Below are 20,429 nucleotides of genomic sequence, written 5' to 3' on the forward strand. Positions count from 1 at the left end.
AAGGTCCCACTGTTCTATCACAGCACAGACATCCTCCCGTCGATTCTACAGAGAGCTCTAATGTGAAAATTTATGTTGAGTGATAAATTAGTGGTTTGATTACCGTCTCTGTGGACTTCTCCAACAAATAAATCAGCCCTCCCTAGCTCTTGGGATGGAGCTACAGAACACAGAACAACTCAGCTGGAGAAGAGCAGAACTTTATCTGGAAATCCTACAATTGGCAACTCGCCAGTGGGGATGTTGAGGGGAGGGGGGAAACATTCCCTGATCACACGTCAAATTCCAAGTATTCTCTAGGGTTTAAAAATTATAGGCCAAAGTTTTAAGAATGGATGTCAAAATCCATATGCAAAAAAGGCTCTTGCAAATGCACACGATTTACTTTACACATGTAAGTGAGGTATAAATTATGCACATTGTTAGCTAGACACCCAACCAGCCGTATAGCTAGGTACTTATACAATCCTCGCTATTGTCATCTGAGCCGCCATCCCACATTTATGCATTAGCCTCCCAGCACACCTGTGACAAGGGAAAATATAAAAGCAGCAAAGAGTCTTGTGGCACCTTATAGACTAACAGACATTTGGGAGCATGAGTTTTCGTGGGTGAATACATGCATCTGACAAAGTGGGTATTCACCCACGAAAGCTCATGCTCCCAAATGTCTGTTAGTCTATAAGGTGCCACAAGACTCTTTGCTGCTTTTACAGATCCAGACTAACACGGCTACCCCTCTGATAAGGGAAAATATCACATTTTACAGACAGGGAACTGAGCCACAGAAAGGTCAAGCAATTCACCTTTGGGCACATGTGTCAAAGCCAGGAATTGAACCTCCGTTTCTAGACTCCTGTCTAGTGCCTTAACCACAAGACCATCCATCCTCATTGTCAGCTGTACAGATTGATCTGATTTGCCACTGCAGTAACTGCACGCTCAGACGCAGCCAGGATTTTGTGTGCCATTTTTTGGCACTGATCTGGGCCTTTTGAAAATTTTGTCTCCCATTATCATGACTCCTGTCTTATGACAATGGCACTGGCTAAAAGAGGGAGAAATAACTGTACAGCTGAACTAAGCCAACAGTTTCCAGTGGACAGACCTTTATCTTAACAGCATCCATTTTAAGCCTTGCAGCGGGGCAGTGTGGGAGGAACTTGGCGGGATGCAGAGAGTTTGTGCATCAGCCTTTCGCCTCTGCAGACCTTCAGATTTGAATTAGGTCTCATGTTTGAGTGGGACAGTCTCGATTTCATCCAGGCGGACAGTCTGCCTCTCCATAAAACACCCAGAATTCTGCAGGACTGGCAGGCTGTCTCTGCTCAGAGGAGGTCAAGACTGGAAGAGAAGAGAGGGCTACATATCAAGACTGATAGAACTGGCAGAGGTTTTGGGGGATCCTGAACCAGGATTGGCATAGAAAGAGGTATTACATGTCAGGGCTGAAATACATTGGCAGAGCAGTGCATGGCTGGGTTGCACACCATCTGGCTGCACTGTGTCCTGCTCTCCTCGGTCTGTCGGTCCAGCACTATATTGAGCATTACAGTTAGTCCGACTCTGTTTCTTTGACAGCCCCCCAGTAGACCAGAGGCTAATTGTTTTATTTATTTATGTATTTTACAGATAGAGCTTCTCCAAGGCCCAGTGATCTGCTTCTAGGGCACGGCAGAGCTGAAAATTCCTGCATTCCAGTCCGACTGGAACAATCACCCCAGGCACCAATGTAATTGAATCCTGGCCAGAGCAGAGCTTCAGCAATCCCCCAGAAGTGGACGGATATTGATTTGCTCTCAGCATGGGGAAATGGTCCTCGCCCCACTTTCCAAGCCCTCTGGATTCCAAAAGCCTTTTGCAGACAAGAGGATGAGCATGTTTATGGAGGAACCTTTCAAGAGAGGAGGTGTGAACTCAGTTCTGTCCAGCTGCTGCTGGAAGACATGTTGCTGCCTGAAAGCAAGGTTGGACTTTTTTCATATTTCTGTCATCGTTATCAAGCTTTCCTTGAATTTCTGTCTTTATCCCTCACTCAGTCAGACTGACTCTCACTACTGTCCGTGTCTTGTGATTAATCCAGGGCTGTCGACTAATAGCAGTCAACTCATGCGATTAACTCAAAAAAATTAATCGTGATTAAAAAAAATTAATCATGATTAATTGCACTGTTAAACAATAGAATGCCAACTGAAGTTTATTAAATATTTTTGGATGTTTTTCTACATTTTCAAATGTATTGGTTTCTGTTACAACACAGAATACAAAGTGTACAGTGCTTACTTTATGTTATTATTTTGTATTACAAATATTTGCACTGTAAAAATGATAAACAAAAGAAATAGTATTTTTCAATTCACCTCATACAAGTACTGTAGTGCAATCTCTTTATTGGGAAAGTGTAACTTACAAATACAGATTTTTTTGTTACATGACTGCACTCAAAAACAAAACAATATCAAACTTTAGAGCTTAGAAGTCCACTCAGTCCTCCCTCTTGTTCAGCCAATTGCTAAGAGAAACAAGTTTGTTTACATTTACGGGAGATACTGCTGCCTGCTTCATATTTACAATTAAGAAATTAAGAACAGGCATTCGCATGGCACTTTTGTAGCTGATGTTGCAAGGTATTTACATGCCAGATATGCTAAACATTTGTATGCCTTTATGCTTCGGCCACCATTCCAGAGGACATGCTTCCATGCTGATGATGCTTGTTAAAAAAACAATGTGTTAACTAAATTTGTGACTGAACTCCTTGGGGGAGAATTGTATGTCTCTTGCTCTGTTTTCCCTCATTCTGCCATATATTTCATGTTATAGCAGTCTCGGATGATGACCCAGCACATGTTCATTTTAAGAACATTTTAACAGCAGATTTGACAAAACACAAAGAAGGTACCAATGTGAGATTTCTAAAAATAGCTACAGCACTTGACCCAAGGTTTAAGAATCTGAAGTGCCGTCCAAAATCTGAGAGGGACGAGGTGTGGAGCATGCTTTTAGAAGTCTTAAAAGAGCAGCACTCCAATGCAGAAACTACAGAACCCGAACCACCAAAAAAGAAAATCAACCTTCTGCTGGTGGCATCTGACTCAGATGATGAAAACGAACATGTGTCGTTCTGCACTACTTTGGATTGTTATCGAGCAAAACCTGTCATCAGCATGGACACATGTCCTCTAGAATGGTGGTTGAAGCATGAAGGGACATATGAATCTTTAGCGCATCTGGCACGTACATATCTTGCGATGCCGGCTACAACTGCACCATGCGAACGCCTGTTCTCACTTTCAAGTGACATTATAAACAAGAAGCGGGCAGCATTATCTCCTGCAAATTGTAACCAAATTTGTTTGTCTGAGTGATTGGCTGAAGTAGGACTGAGTGGACTTGCAGGATCTAAAGTTTTACGTTGTTTATTTTTGAATGCAGGGGTTTTTTTTATACATAATTCTACATTTGTAAGTTCAACTTTTATGATACAGTACTTGTATGAGGTGAACTGAAAAATATATTTCTTTTTTTTGGTGCAAATATTTGTAATAAAAAATAAATATAGAGTGAGCACTGTACACTTTGTATTCTGTGTTGTAATTGAAATCAATACATTTGAAAATGTAGAAAACATCAAAAAATATGTAAATAAATGGTATTCTATTATTAACAGCTCAATTAATCTCATGATTAATTTTTTAATCACGCGATTAAGCATAATTGCTTTTTTTAATTGCTTGACAGCCCTAGATTAATCACATCCAGGGTTTGAAAGCCCTGATGCAAGTAGGCAAACACAATTGCTCCTCTTCACCCAGATGACCAGGGATGCCACCGCCAATGGTGATCTTTCATACGGAGAGTAATTTCTTACCACCCACCCCATCCATCCCAGCTTGTACGTATTCCTGTAGGCAGGCAAACTCTAACACCACAGACCTTTCTCAGGTACAGTGATGCTACCATGTCCCTGTATTATTCACAGAGCTATGTAATCTTAACCGTGTCTACACAGCAAATGCAGTGTGGACAGGCATATCAGTGCTCACTTTAGTCAATTAGCATGGGTAACACTAATAGTGGAGACACGGTGGCTAGGGCTTCAGTACAGGATAGCCACCTCAGCACAAGCCTGACGGGGCCCTGGGTATGTACTGGGGCAGCTGGCTCATGCTGAAGTCTGTGCTGCCACGTCTACACTACTACTGTTACCTGTGCTAGCTAGGTTAAAACTAGTGTGGGTATGCCTACGAGTGTTACCTGCACTGGCAGTGCAGCTGTACCCTTGATGTGCCAGCATGGGGTGCTGCCAGCCTACGCTGAAGAGACACTTGGGATTGATCTAACAGGGAGCTCTGCCGAACAGAGGCGAGGTGCACTGGCAGAGCTGTGCGAGAGGACTAGCAAGGCTACTTCAGGTCAGGATGGAGGTGAAGTGGTAGAACTGGGGAGTTTATACAGATCCCCATGTTGTCCGGTTCTAAACCTGTGCTTGTCAGTCTCCCTTTAGAAGGCTGGTGACCCTTTCCCACGCACACTGACTCTAACCCCTCAGCCGCTTCGCCTTGGGCTAGTCCTCCCCACCTGCTGCGATAGCTACTTCCCAGGAAGGGTTTTAAGGCTAGCATGTGGGCCAGCCCGTGAGCGCACCCAGGCCGGGTCTGGGTGACGGCAGGTGAAGCGGCACAGTCACTGGCTTCTTACCTCTCACAAACACATAGATGCTGATCGCAGTGGTGCCCTCGATTTTGGCGCTGATGTACTTGTAGTAGCACCGGTAGTAGCCTGTGTCATTCGCCTGGGTCCCGGCCAGCACTAAGACCTTGCAGTAGGGCTTTGTGTCGGTGCCCTCACAGTCCTCCTCCCTGATGGTCCGGCCGCCACTGAGGGTCACCAGTACCACTGTCTCGTTCTCCTTTTCGCCCTGGTCAGGGTCCACCAGGCCCCCAGGCCACGACCACTCCAGGGGGTGCTGCCCTCTTTACAGAAACAAAGGGAAAGGTTAGCCAGTGACCAGGAATGGCACAACCTGGGGGGCTGTGCATCCTTACTCAACCTTCCCTTCATTCGCACAGGAGTGTGGCTACTACCCTCACCTGCCAGGGCCATCTTTTTTCCCTACTTCTCCTGTGCGGATTGGGAAAAGGGGGCCCCAGGCACCAGACAGCTGTCCCTGTTCTCCCCCAGGAGAGCCAGATAAGGTGTGCCCAGCCCATGTCTGCACATGCCTGGAAGTTCAGGCCATGAACGCCACTGGAGGAACCATCTTGCTCCTCGTGGGGAGTGCGATGGTGAAAGCATATAGCTCCATTAGCACCGCCAGTGCCACACAGGAAGGTGGATATATCCCATTGCCATGGGGACACCTCCACAGGGAATTTCATGCTCTCAAATATCAGTTCACTTTCAATAGGGAGTCTACCCGTCCCTAGTTCCCACGACTTTATTTCACTAACACTGATTCCAGGATGAGGATTAGCCCAGGAGCTAGAGAGAAAGGATCCATTTCTCCAGTATTTCCCATATAGACAACATTTAAGGGCTTGTCTACACTACCGCGCGGGGTCGAGCTAAGATATACAACTTCAGCTACGTGAATAGCGTAGCCGAAGTCGACGTACTTAGATCTACTTACCACGGTATCTTCACTGTGGTAAGTCGACAGCTGATGCTCTCCCATTGACTCTGCTTGTGCTTCTCATTCTGGTGGAGCACCGGAGTCGACGGGAGAGCGATCAATTTATCACATCTATACTAGACGCGATAAATCGACCCCCGCTGGATCGATCACTGCCCGCCGATCTGGCGGGTAGTTTTGACAAGCCCTTAGACATGACATAGTCTGTCCTTACCTCATGTGGGGCAGCAGCTGACTCAGGCTCTGATGTGATAAATGGAGAGGAGAGGAGAAATGAAAGAGGAATATGGCGTATTGGAAAGAAAAAGGAAGAAAGAAAATGAGGAGAGAGCAAAGGAGATCAAACAAACGGAAAGCTACAAACTCAAACTGAACTTCCTTAAATCCAGCCGCTGGGTCTATTTCCCTCCCTTTCATACCAGCTGGGACTCCCTGCAGCCAATCACCCTGGCAGAGGCTCTCACCATGTGTTTTTATTCAAGCGGTCCCTCAATGCTAGTTCCTCTAACCTTTTCTGTATGGGGCTGCCCAACGAGCTCCTTACAGGCCGGCTCTAATCTGGTTGTGGAGAGCTCTGACTGCAAATGTTCATCAAACCCAAGGAGGACACCAGAGTTTGTGCTCTATCCTTCAAGGAGAAAGTGCCAGGGAACATGAAGAAAACTCCAGGCATGAAATACGTGTGTATTTACACACGATCTAGGATTTATGGAGCCTGGGATACACACAGACACTCATCTGTGTGCAAAAACCCACCCACACCGCTCGACACAACAGCACTCTCTCATTAAAAATAACACTATTGTGTATTCTACGCTGAAGGTTTCGCTCTCCGAAATCAGACCCTGCCTCAGAGAAAGAGCGATTACCACCAATAGCTGGATTCTTTAAGCAAGGAACTAGGAGGAGGAAATTAGATAAAGATAAGAAAAGAAATTAGATAAAGAGCCCTCAGAGGGCACAATTCGATATGAGCTGACACTAGCCCATGATAGGGTTCCTGTCCCATGGCATTGGAGATGCCATGCCTTCCTCTTTGTATTTGTCTTTAGCAGAGGATTTCCCTTCCTGAAAGCTCTGTGCTGCAGAGACCTTGCTTGGCAGAGGAAGGCTGGAAGGAATTTATAGTTCCTCTAATTAGCCACAGAGGTCTCTGTTGAATGATGCAAGACCCCTCTCCTACCTCCACAGCGGTCCCGGTCCCTGACAATATAGGGAGCAAGAGAAGTCTCAGGAATTGTACACAGATATTAAAATAGTCCATGCTAACAACTCTTTTGGAAGGGATGTTAAACCTCATGCTTCAGGGTGTAAACCAATCTCTAACTATCAGAGACCAGGATGAGACCTAATGTGGGGGCAGATTATCCTACACCTGCCTACTGTGAGATTCTTACACCGCCCTCTGAAGTCCCTGGTGTTGGCCACTGTCAGAGACAGGCTACTGGGTTAGATGGACCTTGGTTCTGGTCCAGTCTGGCAGTTCCTGTGTTTCTAGGTGTTTCATGGCATTGTGGCATGTTCACCAAAGGATCAGGAGCTGGTTGTCTTCTCCACCAATCAGGATCCAGAATTAGATGCTTCATTACTTACAAAGACTCTTGGTACTTTTTGGCCCAGACTCATTCCCGAGTCTAAGCCAAATGATACCCGTGCAGATGCAGGGGAAAAGCCCAAGCAGCAGGAGGTGCATGAGGAAGGGAGGCTGTTGTGGTCCCAGGGATGCCCACATGGGGACAGTGCAGCTTCCAAAGTGGGTGGTGCTGGGAAGAGAGAGTGGCCAAGGGAGCCAGGGACTGTGCTGATTTAACACATCCACCGAGCAACCTGTCTGGATGGATATACCATGAAATCCTGACCAGTACGTATAGCTTCCCTCCTCTGGGATCAGGAGGTGGTGGGAGATGAAATTTACATGATGCATTTAGCCCCATTTCTCTAACCGAAGGTGCAGACTGGAGAATTCCAAGTCTCTTTGCTCCAAATGTCCATGGCTTTTGAAACGGGTTTTGTAGGCTTGTCACAGAGTCCTGGGCTCTGTTAAAAGGTGGCTCTGTTGTGAAAGGTGGCTCAGGGAGGCATTGTGGAGTTCCGTGTTCATTGTGCCTCATGAATGCACCAGCAGAACAATGTATGTTCTAGCTGCCTGTTCTGCAAACTCAGCCTGGGCTTGGAGAGCTGAGCTGGGTCCTTTCCTGCTCACATATCACCAATAACAAGAGCTTCAGGCTACATTGTGCCCTCAGTCATATCTGAGCATCCACATTTTATTCAAAATTTGCCCTCAATGGCACCTGTGCAACCCCCTTGTCTTCAGTGGGCTCGCACCAGAGTAACTGACGGGAACATTTCTGTTTACTTAATTCTGTTGATTCAGGAAATGGAATTGAAACCGCAATTCACTCAGTCTCACAGAGCTAACAGGAATAAAACTGTCCTTTAAAGGTATCTTTATCACTAAAATGAGCAGACCCGGCATACACAAAAGGACAGGTCCGTCGAGCAAGAAGGGGCTGTTTTTACAATGGCACCTGAGCAGAGTGGCACTTTAAGTCTCCGATGTTGCGCGAATCTAGTTTCACTAGGACAGAACAAGCCAGCGTTGGGGAGACGCTAGATTAACTTGACTCTTTTCCATAGGCTCTTATTTATATTTTAAAAATATATTTGGATTTTTAAATTGTTTCCATCCAATGCATATACATAAAATCAATCGATCAATCAGACATCGAAACCAGAAATAAAATGATAAACCCTCCTCACCTCCTATCCAGAGTCATACATGTCATTCCCTACTGAGTCCACCTACGCCCTCTACACTTAACTTGCTTTTCAAAAGCCTGGGAGACCAGACGCTAGCTGGTCAGCAGTGCTTATTAACTAGATCTCAAGATTTTAAAGCAGACAGTATTATGGAGCCTCAAAACCTCTTGCATTTGTTCAGGAATTCTTGGGGCTGCATATGAAGCTTAATATTTCTACAAGTCTCCAGAGTTTCTGCTTTCTGTTTGTTTACCGATTGGGGTTTTCATATGTTGTCCAATCCATTGTTTTATTAACCATCAGGGCTAGCAGTAGACGAATGATGGATATTTATATAAACATATATCTGAGATGGGCCAATACAAACAGACATGTTGACAGGCCCATGGGTTGTTGTTAATTGAAGCACTCTTGCCTCAAACATTTCTGGTCCAAATTCCGTGGTGATGTGTATGGGGGGGGGGGTGAGTTACATGTCGGTAAGTGGGCGTGAGTCTAAGTTAGTGTAATTTGTGTGTTAAGTGGGCTAGAAGGAGATGGAAGTTACACCAGCTTAGACTCTCTTAGATTCACCTCTGAACCTGGCTGGCTGGGTTTGGAAGAGGTCCGAGTAATGGTTTCTGGGCATCTCCCTCTCAGCTATATGTCACCTTCACCGTTTTGTTTCAAAATGGTCTTCGTCACACTGACCCAGCATTGGCCCATCTGTCAGGTCCTTGACGGCATTCTGCATTGCTGAGAGTGAGGAGACAGGCGGTGCTAGTGCCAGCTAACAACAGACGCAGTACAGACTTCTCAACAGCTGTTTTCTTCATTAGCCGAAGTACTTTCTGAAAGGATGCTCTTCAAGGGAGATGGAGAGGAACTGACAGCACTCTTCTTACCTGCCCTCTCTGTATCTCCCAAACACAGACTGAGGGATACATAGCAAAAATTGCAGAAGCTCTGTGGTCTAAGCTGTTGAAGAGAGATCACCAAACTTCAGGTAGGACTTTTTGGGTCCGCCATGCTGAGCAGCCAATCAAAATGGGAGCAGTTCTGCTTCTTCCAAATGCTCCCATGAAAGCCTCCGTGCAGGACATAGGTTTCTCCTTCCACGCTTGCAGCACCACAACAGTGCTCACGTACTTGTCATCGTGAGCCAGGAGAGGTCCAGGATCAAACTTCCTTTCTCCCAGAGCAATATTTGTGCAGCCACAAGCATCCATTAAGCAGCTCTATTAAACCATTGTGCAGTTAATGACAATCCTCCCCTCCCCTTTCTGAGGCCTGCTCTACACTTAAAAGTTTTACTGATATAACTATGGCAGTTCGGGATGTGATTTTATGTTCACCAAAATAGTTATACCAGTGACAGCCCTAGTGTGGATGCAGTTACCCTGGGCTAATGGGGATTTATACTGGTACAGCTGTCCCTTTTCCCGTACGTGAACAGCTATACCAGCATAAAGCACATTTGTGCGGTTATAACTGCATCCCAGTAGAGGGTTGTGCAGTTTTAGTTATACCAGTACAGTTAAGGCACTAGACCAGGCCTGAATTTCAAAGCCACTTATGCCGACCCAGCACGCCTGAGTGACTAAAACCTGCAGGAGGATGTAAAGGGCAGGTAGTGAGAGGTGTGATACCAATCTCTTTTTGCATTTCTTTCCCCCTGATGTTTCTGCTGCTGTGCAAGCAGCTCCCATGTGCTCTGCTCCAGTATTCAGGAAATGGAAAGGCACCGTCTCTCGGCTTCCCCTCTGGCAAGTGCTGCCAGGCCCTGAACACTGAGATTCAGCCCAATATTGTTTTCGCCATTCTTGGGACTTGAACTCATAAAAGTGTGGCTCTCACCCCTTTGTCCCTACTCCATCACATGCTCAGACTCAGTTGCTCGGCTCTGCTGCTGGGCACTCCAAGGGCCCAGAGCTGATGCACCTTTCCGGAAGCAAAAGAGGTTTTTTTACATGGGGCCCGGCACTGTCTGTGCAAGGAAACAAAAGCCAGCTTGAGTGCAGTTCTCTGCCTAAACACTGCTTAGCAGCCTTGTACTACAGGGATGGGAGGCAGCTAAAAAGGATGGTTCCAATCCTAGGAGTTACAATGTGGACAAACAAAAGCCAGCTCCACTTTGACTCCCAGCAGGAGGGTCACTGGTTACTAATCTGAAAGGACATCATTTTAGTTCAACGATCTCCCCCTGCCACCACGGGACCCCTCCCCCTTTTCTCTTCTCTGCCCCCACACCTCTGTGGTCTGCACGCTGCATATTTTTGCTGCCATAACCCTTCAGCTCCCATTAATGTAAGCCATGTCTTTTCAGGGTGGTCCAGGGTCCAGAGGAGACTTGGAGACACAGCTGGGCATAATTAACGCTGTATGAACCAGTGAGGATTTGCTTTTCATTCCAATGAAGGAGCGGTTGGGGGTGAGGATGATAAGGTAACTGCCTTCTCAGCAGAGTCATCCCCTCAAGTGTTACAGAAACTCCAGCCCTAGAGCTCCACCGGAGGAGGGGGAGCATCTGAACCACACCGAAGGTGCAGAGAGGGAACTCCAGCAGTGTCTGTAGAGTGTCCCCGTAAAGTGATCATTCTCTGGGTACCAGTCTCTGGGTATCGATCTCTGGGTAATGTAGGGCGCACGCCCTACTCTGAGAGGACGCAGGCCTTCAAGTGGGCAGAGTTTTCATGATACTGTGGAAGGTGCTGGGATCCCTCCCCCTCAGTGCTGTTTGCAGGCCTCCCTTGTGATCTTTGGCTGGCCCTGTATTCTCCCGAACATCTGGGAGCTCAAGACAAAGTTGCTCCATTTTTGCCTCTACCATTTCCACCCTGGCCCGCAGTTGGGATGTCTCCCTAGCGAGCATGAAAGATGAGCCGAAGTCAGCAGCAGGGAACGGGGGAAGCTGTAAGCTATTTGGGTAGCTTCTTCTGTTTCTCGGATGCTAACTGAGAGCCTGGGTCATTTCGCTTTGGCAGAGGAGGCCTTTCTGCGTAGAGTCCAGACTGGAAATCAGACTCTTTTCTGCTCCCCATGGTTTCCTTTCATGTAAATAGATACATAATAAGGGTATAACTAAAGATACAATGTTAGCATAACTGCTATTTCCTGGCCTGGAGGGGTGGAATTAAAGAGAAGGGCCTCACACGGCATATTAAACAGTCAAGTATATGCATACAGGACAGCCAAGGGCACGGACTGGCAGGGGGTATTTTTTATTTACCCACCCACTTCTAGCCTGAATACATCCTCTTTGCCTTAGATCAACCAGCAACACAGGCCTCTATGCATTTATCCATCACTTCCCTTCCCAGCTGTACATCTGGCTTGAGACGGTTTCCTTCCACGGCTGAGCAGGACGGGTCAGGGCTGGCAACTAACCCATCACAGGGAGCGTGTTGCTCGATGTCTCGTGCAGTGCACATCACAGAGGTAATGGATAACTATACGTATGCTTACGTGTGGGGTTCTGCCCTTGCGTGTGTTGCTGCAAGTGGGGGCAAAAGGGTGTGGCTTCCTCAGTCTCATGCAAAAGAACAAGATGGGTGAAATCTCAGCTGGCAGCCAGCTTCCCTCCAGAGTGTACAGGACAGCAGAAGGAAGCCTTGCCATCAGCAGCCAGCACTGACTCACAGAAGGTCAGGCATGCACGCTGCACCCGCTCAGAGGTGGAGCAACACGCACCCTGCAGTATGTTAGATGCCAGGCAGGACCCTTCCTGCTCAGCCATGGCAGGAAGCCTTCTCAAGCCAGCTATGCAGCTGGGAAGGCACCGCCGCCTATGCTGCAGCAGCTCTACTAGTGTGCTGAACGATGCTGACACGACATCGCTAGGGAATGAAGGAGTATGTATTCAAAGACAAGGCAGCGCATGGGCACTGGAGCATGAGCATGTTCCACTCTGCTCCAACCGCTGGCATGCCCGTCCACTCCTGGGCCTCTGCTAAGAAGGGTTCCACCGAGGTACGGTAGGTTTTGTGATGTGAAGACAGGTCCCCTAAACTGAGATCAATTACACCGTCTCGCTCCTTTACCTACCAAGGTCCAAATGAAGGCATGGGAGAGTGTGGCACCAACACTGCAAAGAGAACTGGGCAGCAGATCCCTGCACCCGTGAGGAACTCCACTGACTTCATCTGTATTTTCTAGCCTTCCACTTGCTCCCCAGAACCAAGATAACAAATGACTTGCCAGGTAACAATGGTGCACAGTTACGAGGGGTGTTCAAGAAAAGGCTAGATAAACCTATGTCAAGATGAGTAGACAAGCCTGACACACTTCCAGAGGGGTTTGGAGTGGACGTGCCACTGTACTGCATATTAGGGCTTTCAGTACAGTGGGCTGCATGCCACCACTGGAGACATGCTCTCAAATCCTGGCATCGATCGCTTTAAGTTGTTGGGGTGAAACTATTGATTCAGCAGCAAAACCCAGTTTGAACCAGCAAAGTCTCTCTCCCCCCAGTTTTATTTTTCCTTAAGGGCTGCAGGGTGGTGTGTCCAGTCCAGTCAGTGCAGAGCTCTGTCTTCTCAAAGGCATACTCTCTTTTCGATTGCCAAGCTCCTCTTACAGAGTTACCCATCCCTCCCTGAGAGCTTGTCGGCGGCCTTCCACCCCCCAACAGCCTTGCCTTGCCCATCTGTGTGAGGACTAAGCAAGACATTAAGCCCCTGCTCGCTGGAAAACAAGAAGGGACTCTGGATGCAGCCACAGTCATCGATGAGAGTGGCTTTCTCCCCACAGTCTCGATTTCTCCACAGCATAAAACCATCAAATGGCTGGCACCCTTTGCTCCAGAGAGAAGCCAGAAACTAGCTGGAACAGCAGGGAGAGTAGTGCCAAAGAGGCCATCACACAGAAAAGGAAGAGGAGGATGGTAAAGAAAACACCTTATTGTAGAGCCAACGATGGAACCTGTGAGACCATGCAAGCAGCTCCCCGTTCTTCTACTAGCTGCTTCCAGCTGGTCCTACATGTAATGGAGGTTACCACCATCTCAGGGGATTCTTCTTCAACCAGGAATATCTGCCATAGACTTCTAACAAGCCGTGTTAAACCGCCCATTTCCAGCTGTCCTGAAGCTAGGGGGCTCCACTGATGACCTCCTGTTGGACTTTTCTTTGAGCACTTAAGAGCTGGCGCAGGCAATCTACCCAAAGACATTTTTATTTGTCTCTTACCTGCAGGTAATAGTCAGGGTATCCTTGGAGTTTATGGTGTGTTCCTCCTCGGTAATGCTGAGAGTGGGTGGGGTCATAGAATAGCCTCTCACCAGATCTGGGGAGAGAAAGAAGAGAAGGAGCAATGTGGAAATGTGATAAATCTGGTCACTCCACTGTGTGGCAGTTTGGTTTGGTCTCTAAAGCTAGTCTAAGTAAATGCAAGAGGGTGACCAGGCCTGCTGAGGGAAAGACCCTGTAACAGAGCAGTGGGATTCTGTTGCCCCCAGTTAATTTACTCCTGACTCACTGGGGAACGTGAGGTTCGTTAGACTCTAACCATAATGGAGCACTTCTCCAGCAAAGGGTCTGGTACAGATCCTGAGGGAAGGAAACACAGGAGCAGATGAGGCCTGGAGAGAGGATTAAGGCTGGGTTGAAGGAAATCTAGGAACAGCCCATCGTCAAGAGCTGGTTGAGGCTGCGATTACATGAAGTATTGCTTTGGAATTATCCCTTTTAGTAATAAACCAGTAGTTTTGTCTGAAGTTGGGTGTGAATCTCATCTGCTTACAGACCCCCAATTTAAAAACGCAGAACTCTTGCATACATACCAATGACGTGGGGAAAACCTTTCAACACAAGGCTCTCAAAAGGCAACAGCATCTTTTCACACTTACACTGAATGTTTTTCTAACCATGGACTCTCTTGGATAAGACTGAGACTGTCTGGGAGGATGTTGTACCTTTTGGGATTCAGGCAGAACCATTTCCATGGCTGGGGGGGTAGAATTCTAGGAGACGAATTACGCACCCTTATGCGGAGAGAGTCATTGTTTGGATAGGTGAACACAATATAATTAATTTCTTCTTCAAGTCTTGTGTGGATCCCTCTTCTAGGGCACAAGCCACGCATCTGATACACATGTCCACCATAAGAGGGATCCACACTGAGAAATCATCTTAAAGAACCACAGTTACTGGAGGGTAAATAACCACAGATTTTCATTAACCCAGTGTGGCCAACTTTCCTGATTTTATCGTGAGCCTTGTGATATTTGATGCTTATCTTAAAGCCCCAGCTTCTGAAGGGATGTGATTAGGAAAGCCCCATGGCTTTCATTAAAAAAAAAAAAAGTTTCTAGCTCTCAAGATTGCAAAAGAAAGTTTAAAATGTGACCCAGGTGCACGCTAAAGGCGAAGGCGGCAAAGAAAAAGAACGAAAGAATGTATTATTAAAAGCCTCCTAGTTTTTAAACTAGGCCTCAAAAGTCATGAGACTGATCTTTGAACTCCTGGGGTTGGCAATCGTGTTAACATCCTGGCTGAGGGAGGGCAATTAGGTTTTGCTCCTGGGCTGGTGAGTTTGGTTTTACGTTAGATAGGAAGGTGACTGAGGATATGGAAAAGGCTGAAGAAAGAAAGCGTCTGGTGAAAGTACTGGCTCCCTCTGGGACTGAGCTCCAATCTGGAAAAGCAAATGAGAAGCGGCCATATGAAGACTGAGACAGGCTCCCGCAGTCAGCTGTGAGACGTGCAGAGTAACATCCACCTTGTGTGAATGGACCTCCAGTAACGGAGCTCTGCGCAGACAGCCTGGGTTTTTAATTGTTTTCCACTTCCTTCCCGCCTAGAAGTCATTCTGCCTGTAGCCACATGACTGGCTGTGTCTATGGAAACAGGGTTAGCGCTAGCAATCGCCCAGCTCTAGCTCTGACGGATGGACTGTTCTCCCAATCACTCTTTTCCTGTTCCTGTGACACGCGATGACTGGGATGAGGTCAGATTTTCCTGGGTTGGCTCTGTGATGAGATGACTGTACTTGTGCATAGCACAGAATCAGGTGATCTGAGTTAAATGAATCTGTGCCTTTGTCCACACTGCCCTTTAAACACACCCACCCACACATACACAAACACACACACACAGACACACACACAGACACACTGCCACCCTCCCTGCTCATTCAGATCCTTCCAAGAGACTCACTTCTTCCACAAACCCGTAAGCAATGAGTCAACAACATTCATCACTTACAATGAAATAAGTGGATCCTAGTCAGTCACTCCTCTAGGCTTCCCAGTGGGTCTGGCCTGCCCCAAGTCTGCCTCATTTGGACTGAAAGCTCTTTGAGGAAGGCACTGCCTGCTTTTTGTTCCCTGGGTTGTGCTGAGCACATCGTCAGCTCCCGGCAAATAATTAATTATAAAAAAATACCTGGGAGGGGAACAAGATATAAAGGATTTGAAGAGACTGTGGTAGGGGGTGAAGGACCTGCCAGAGATAGACATGATGAGAAAAAGGCCCCAAGAGAACTGTGGCACAAGCGGGACAGACAGGGTGAGCAGCTTTTCAAACAGGTCTCTGACCTTGCCCAGGCAACCCGACTGCAGCGTGCCAACGCGGGGGCCTTGCCTATGCAGTCTGACACTCTGGCACAGGGTGCGAGTGAGTGAAAGAGGATAAGGCCATGTGTGGGTGAAAGAAGATGGCAGTGTGGGAGTGAGGGGGAGACTGAGAAAGGGAAAGAGTGAGTGAGTGTTGAAGTCAAGGAGAGGGAGCCATAGACAGAAGGGGTTAAGTGTCTCTTCCACCCCAGGCCATCACTTAAACAACTGTTTGTTTAAAAAAAAAAAAAGAGAGAGAGCGAATGATAGAAAGAGACTCCGGACAACATACAAAAAAATGTGCCCCATGGTTGTGAAAATAAATGAAAGCATTTGTGATAAAATCCCCGAAAAATATAACAACACTTATTAAAAAAAATCCAGCTCCTCTGCTACAAGTCTGGTCTGAATGCAAATCTGTCTTTCCTATTACGCTGGCCATGTCTATCGCTGTGCAGACACTGCTCTCCACATGGCCAGGGAGCACCCGGTCTGCCTGGCACAAGACTCCTCACTGCCCTGCAGCACCTGCCCAGTGAATGGATCCTAGCACACAAATGGAGAAAACAAACCAAGCTCTGCAGGTGCCATTACATTGTGGCCCACCCATGAAATAAACACAGGAGCCCTAGCAGCACCAATTAGACACGGGGTGCTATTATCTACCCTCCAAGAAGCTTCTCCTGTTTGTCTGTTTGCGGTATTTTCCCATCCTCTCAGAGTGAAGGCAGTGGGCTAGCAGCTCTGCAGTGCGCCAGGTATGGCGCGGGTGCGAGGATCTGACCCTACAATGAGCTCCCAGGAGGCGTCCCAGTGGAGTCAATGGGCATCTGGGAGTGAGCAGTGTCAGCGGGGCTCGTGCTAGCTTTACAAATAGCTGTGTAGATATGACTTTGACCCACCCCACCCCCAGGCCAAGCTCCAGCCTGAGCCGCAGTGTCTACACCGCTATTTTCAGAGCACTAGCATGAGCCCCGCTGGGACAGGTCGGTGGGCCCCGCCCCCAGGCTGGGAGGGTTGCTCCCAGATGCAGTGTATGCCTGCCTGATGGGACGACTCGCACGCTCGAAGATAAGCACATGGGTAAGTATCTGCATGGTCAGAGCCTAAGCTTCTTCTGTGCACCTCCATCAATGTACCTCGGGCTCGACCCGCAGCACCGCCTGAACATCCCTCCCCAGCTCTACCAAGCCCAGACCTTTACCCCTTCTGATACTCCTCCCTTTGGTCCTAGCACTGCTCCGAGAATGCAGATCAATCCAGACTTACAATCCTGTTGTTAGTCCAGTTCTGGGTGCCCACGCAGCTACGCAATGCTCCCGGGTCCTGCATGGACTCCTTGCTGGTCCAGGCAGAGCTCCACTAAGATCTAGGCTGAGATCACCAAACTCATTTCTACATCTGGCTGGAGTTTTTGTGTCAACAGAAATGTTCATAGAAATCTTTCATTTGGGACATTTTTTTTTCCAGTTTTTTAGATGGAAAACCAGACACCGGCAACTGAAATGGTCAGAGCTTTGCTAAAATAATATTCAATTGTACGTTTTCAAAACTGAAAATTGTTACCAAAAATGGTTTTCAAAAACTAAAAATGCTTTGGGCTTTGGTTACAGTTTTTCATTGAAAACACAAAACAGAATAAAACAAACAAGTTTGAAAAAAATTATTTAAAAAAAAAATTCCCTGCAAAATATAAAAGGCATTTTTTGACTGGTTCCACCCAGTTTGTTTGTGACCGGGGCAAATTATCAACCCAGTTCTTCAGAGCAGAAAGGTGAGTGCATTTATCCACTTGACCAGCTGGGAGCTCCAGATGTCAGCATCAGGAGGTAGCCGTGTTAGTCTGTCGCCACAAAAACAACAAGGAGTCCGGTGGCACCTTAAAGACTAACATATTTATTTGGGCATAAGCTTTCATGGGTAAAAAACCTCATTTCTTCAGATGCAGGGAGTGAAAATTACAGATGCAGGCATTATATGACGACACATCTGTAATTTTCACTCCCTGCATCTGAAGAAGTGAGATGTCAGCAGTGGCCTGAAAATAAATCAGTTCCCTGATCTGGTGAGTTTAACTGACAGGAAATTAAATAATTCTAATAATTAATTAGCTAGGAAAGATTCAGAAACTGATTTGCAGGTCCCAGCTCCCTGCTTTTACTGGGGAAATGCTGAGGAAGGCTTCAACTGCAATATAATTCTGTCTCTGCAAGGGCCTGGTTTTCAGAGGCACTGAGCACCGAAGCCCCTGCAGGAGTCAGGGGGAGCTGTGGAGCTCACTGCCATCTACAATCAGCTGTGACTTGCTACGACTTTCACCCCTCTCCACCCCTGTGTGTTATGATGATGTATATTACGGTAGTGCCCAGAGGCTCAAGCTGCGATAGGGGCACCGTCACAGTAGGTGCTGCACATAAACGTTGTGAGAGAAAGCCCCTGCCCCAAATTGCTCACAAACTAAATGGACGAGACAGACAAAGGGTGGGAGGGAACATCAGAGGCACAGAGGTGAAGTGATTTGCCCAAGGATGCACAGCAGGTGAGTGGCAGAGCCAGGAATAGAACCAAGGGCTCCTGACTCCTCCAGGTCCCACGCCCATGCTGCCTCCCTAGGAAAAGTGAGGCATGTTAGCAGCAGCTGATCGAGATTGGTGCTCTGGGTTGTTTCCCTAGGGGGGAGGTGCAGTCAGCCTGGGTACCTGCAGGAGCTCAAGGCAGAGCACCTCCTCCAATGGAGACCCAGGTGAAGACCCAATGGAGCACCCGCAGCCACAAAAACAAAACCCTCGCTCCCTTTATGTGCAACTTTATGACCTGTTAGAAAACAGCACCGGGGGGGCGGCGGGAAGGCTGGGGAAGAAAGAAAAAGTACAAGCTGTGCAGGTTTGGGCTCTGGGATTCCTGCAGATGCATCCTGTCCATGGCTGTCCACAAGTACAACAGGAAAAGGAACAAATGCTCCATCAGAATGCGCCATGGCCTGAGCTCATCGCACTGAGCAGGGGACAGCAGCGTGACTGATCAGCCAGCATGGAGCCGGCCCGCCCATCAATCCATCCCGCCTCGCTCAGCCCCCTTCATCTTCCCCATAGCTCCCAACCTTTCGTAACAGCAAGTGGGAGTTTCCCAGGCGCCCCGATCCCTCTAGATACAGCTTCTTGTGTTGAACTAGAAAAGCACCTGTGACCCTTAGGCCCCAAGCTGTGATTCAGCGACTGGGAATCATGGGGGCTGGAGTTAAATAAGTCGCTTGGGTAACTAGGCAGATTCACGGGCAGGAGGATACATGTCACCGGTGGTCTCTGAGGGGGTACTGACCTCCAAGGCATCTGACACGCTACAGTTTGAACCAGAACTCCTCCCCACGCCGTCCCCCGGCCCCATCCTGCTCCTTCACCAGACCCCCCCGACCCATCCTGCATGGATCCCTTGCCTGCACTGACGTGGCGGAGTTTCCCGAGGTAATGCACCCTGTGCTGGAATTCTCCCCAGTGCTCGCACAACACAACCTGAATCTCTTGACAGTTGATCTTGGCACTGGGTTCTGCTATTAAACCTCAGCTGACTGACATACAGATGGTTCATGTCCCTGGCAAATCCCAGAGTGTGAGGGAGATGTCTCATGCGAATACAATGCTCCCTCATCCCCCAGGAGAGTCTACACATTATCACTCAGCCACTTCATCTCACGGGGGGAGCCCCAGGGAACCCAACTCTTACATGTACCATGACGTGCAATTTTTGTGCACGTCTGCGTGCAGTGAAAGGGGGCGATATCTAAAATCACACACACACACTTTGGTGGAGAAGGAATTAATGTAATTAAAAAGGCATGCGGCAGCCCCAGCCATCTTTGTTTTTTCAAGATGGTTTCCAAGTGAGTTGGCAGCAGGACATTAAAATAAACAGTGCTGGATTGATGGGACATAGAGAGAGGAAGCAGGATTCCACAGCCACTCACACCTTGTCTATTTCGGGAAAAGTGCGTTTCCCATCGGTTTTCCTATCCTTGATCTTTCAGCACACGGCTCTTAAAGGGGCAGGCTGCAGCCCAACGACCTGATCCTTACTGGATTTATTGTCTGCGATCCCTTCATCTCCTTGAAACCCCCCTCTTCTGCTCTCTGAAATCACTAGCCCAATGTGGTGCTCTCTCGGAATAAGGGCTAGTCTCTGACATGGAATGGCTGGCCCTCCCTGCCACCCGCCCTCTCTGCAACCTGACCCTTCTGTCCCACTGTTGGACTCACAAGGTGGGTGAGGTGGTATCTTCTATTGGTGAGAGAGAGGAGCTTTTGAGTTTGTCTGACTGTTGGACTGCTAGGGAAGGAAGGCTAATCTCCCTAAAACAGTCGCCAACCAATGGTGTACGCTAGAGCCTCCAACCAACTCTTGCTGCACTTCTCCAGCGTTCAGTCTTTTGTCCGACCAGGTAATAATTCCATGGCGTTAGGTTAAAGCATAGATGAGGCTGGTGCTGGAAGCACATTGAAACGGTAC

At 47.8% G+C, this 20,429-nt stretch overlaps 1 protein-coding gene across 1 annotated transcript in view; it reads right to left on the minus strand.

Moving 5' to 3' along the window:
- Positions 1-20,429, minus strand: part of FLT4 (fms related receptor tyrosine kinase 4) — a 97,180-nt gene that overhangs the window by 44,903 nt on the left and 31,848 nt on the right. The window contains exons 2-3 of the mRNA XM_045028301.1: positions 13,564-13,660; positions 4,702-4,976 (exon numbers count right to left, since the gene is read on the minus strand). Of these exons, the coding sequence (XP_044884236.1) occupies positions 4,702-4,976; positions 13,564-13,660 (372 nt within the window). The remainder of the gene's footprint in view (positions 1-4,701; positions 4,977-13,563; positions 13,661-20,429) is intronic.

The sequence above is a fragment of the Mauremys mutica genome, chromosome 8, assembly GCF_020497125.1.
Source record: "Mauremys mutica isolate MM-2020 ecotype Southern chromosome 8, ASM2049712v1, whole genome shotgun sequence".
Classification (NCBI taxonomy): Eukaryota; Metazoa; Chordata; order Testudines; family Geoemydidae; genus Mauremys; species Mauremys mutica.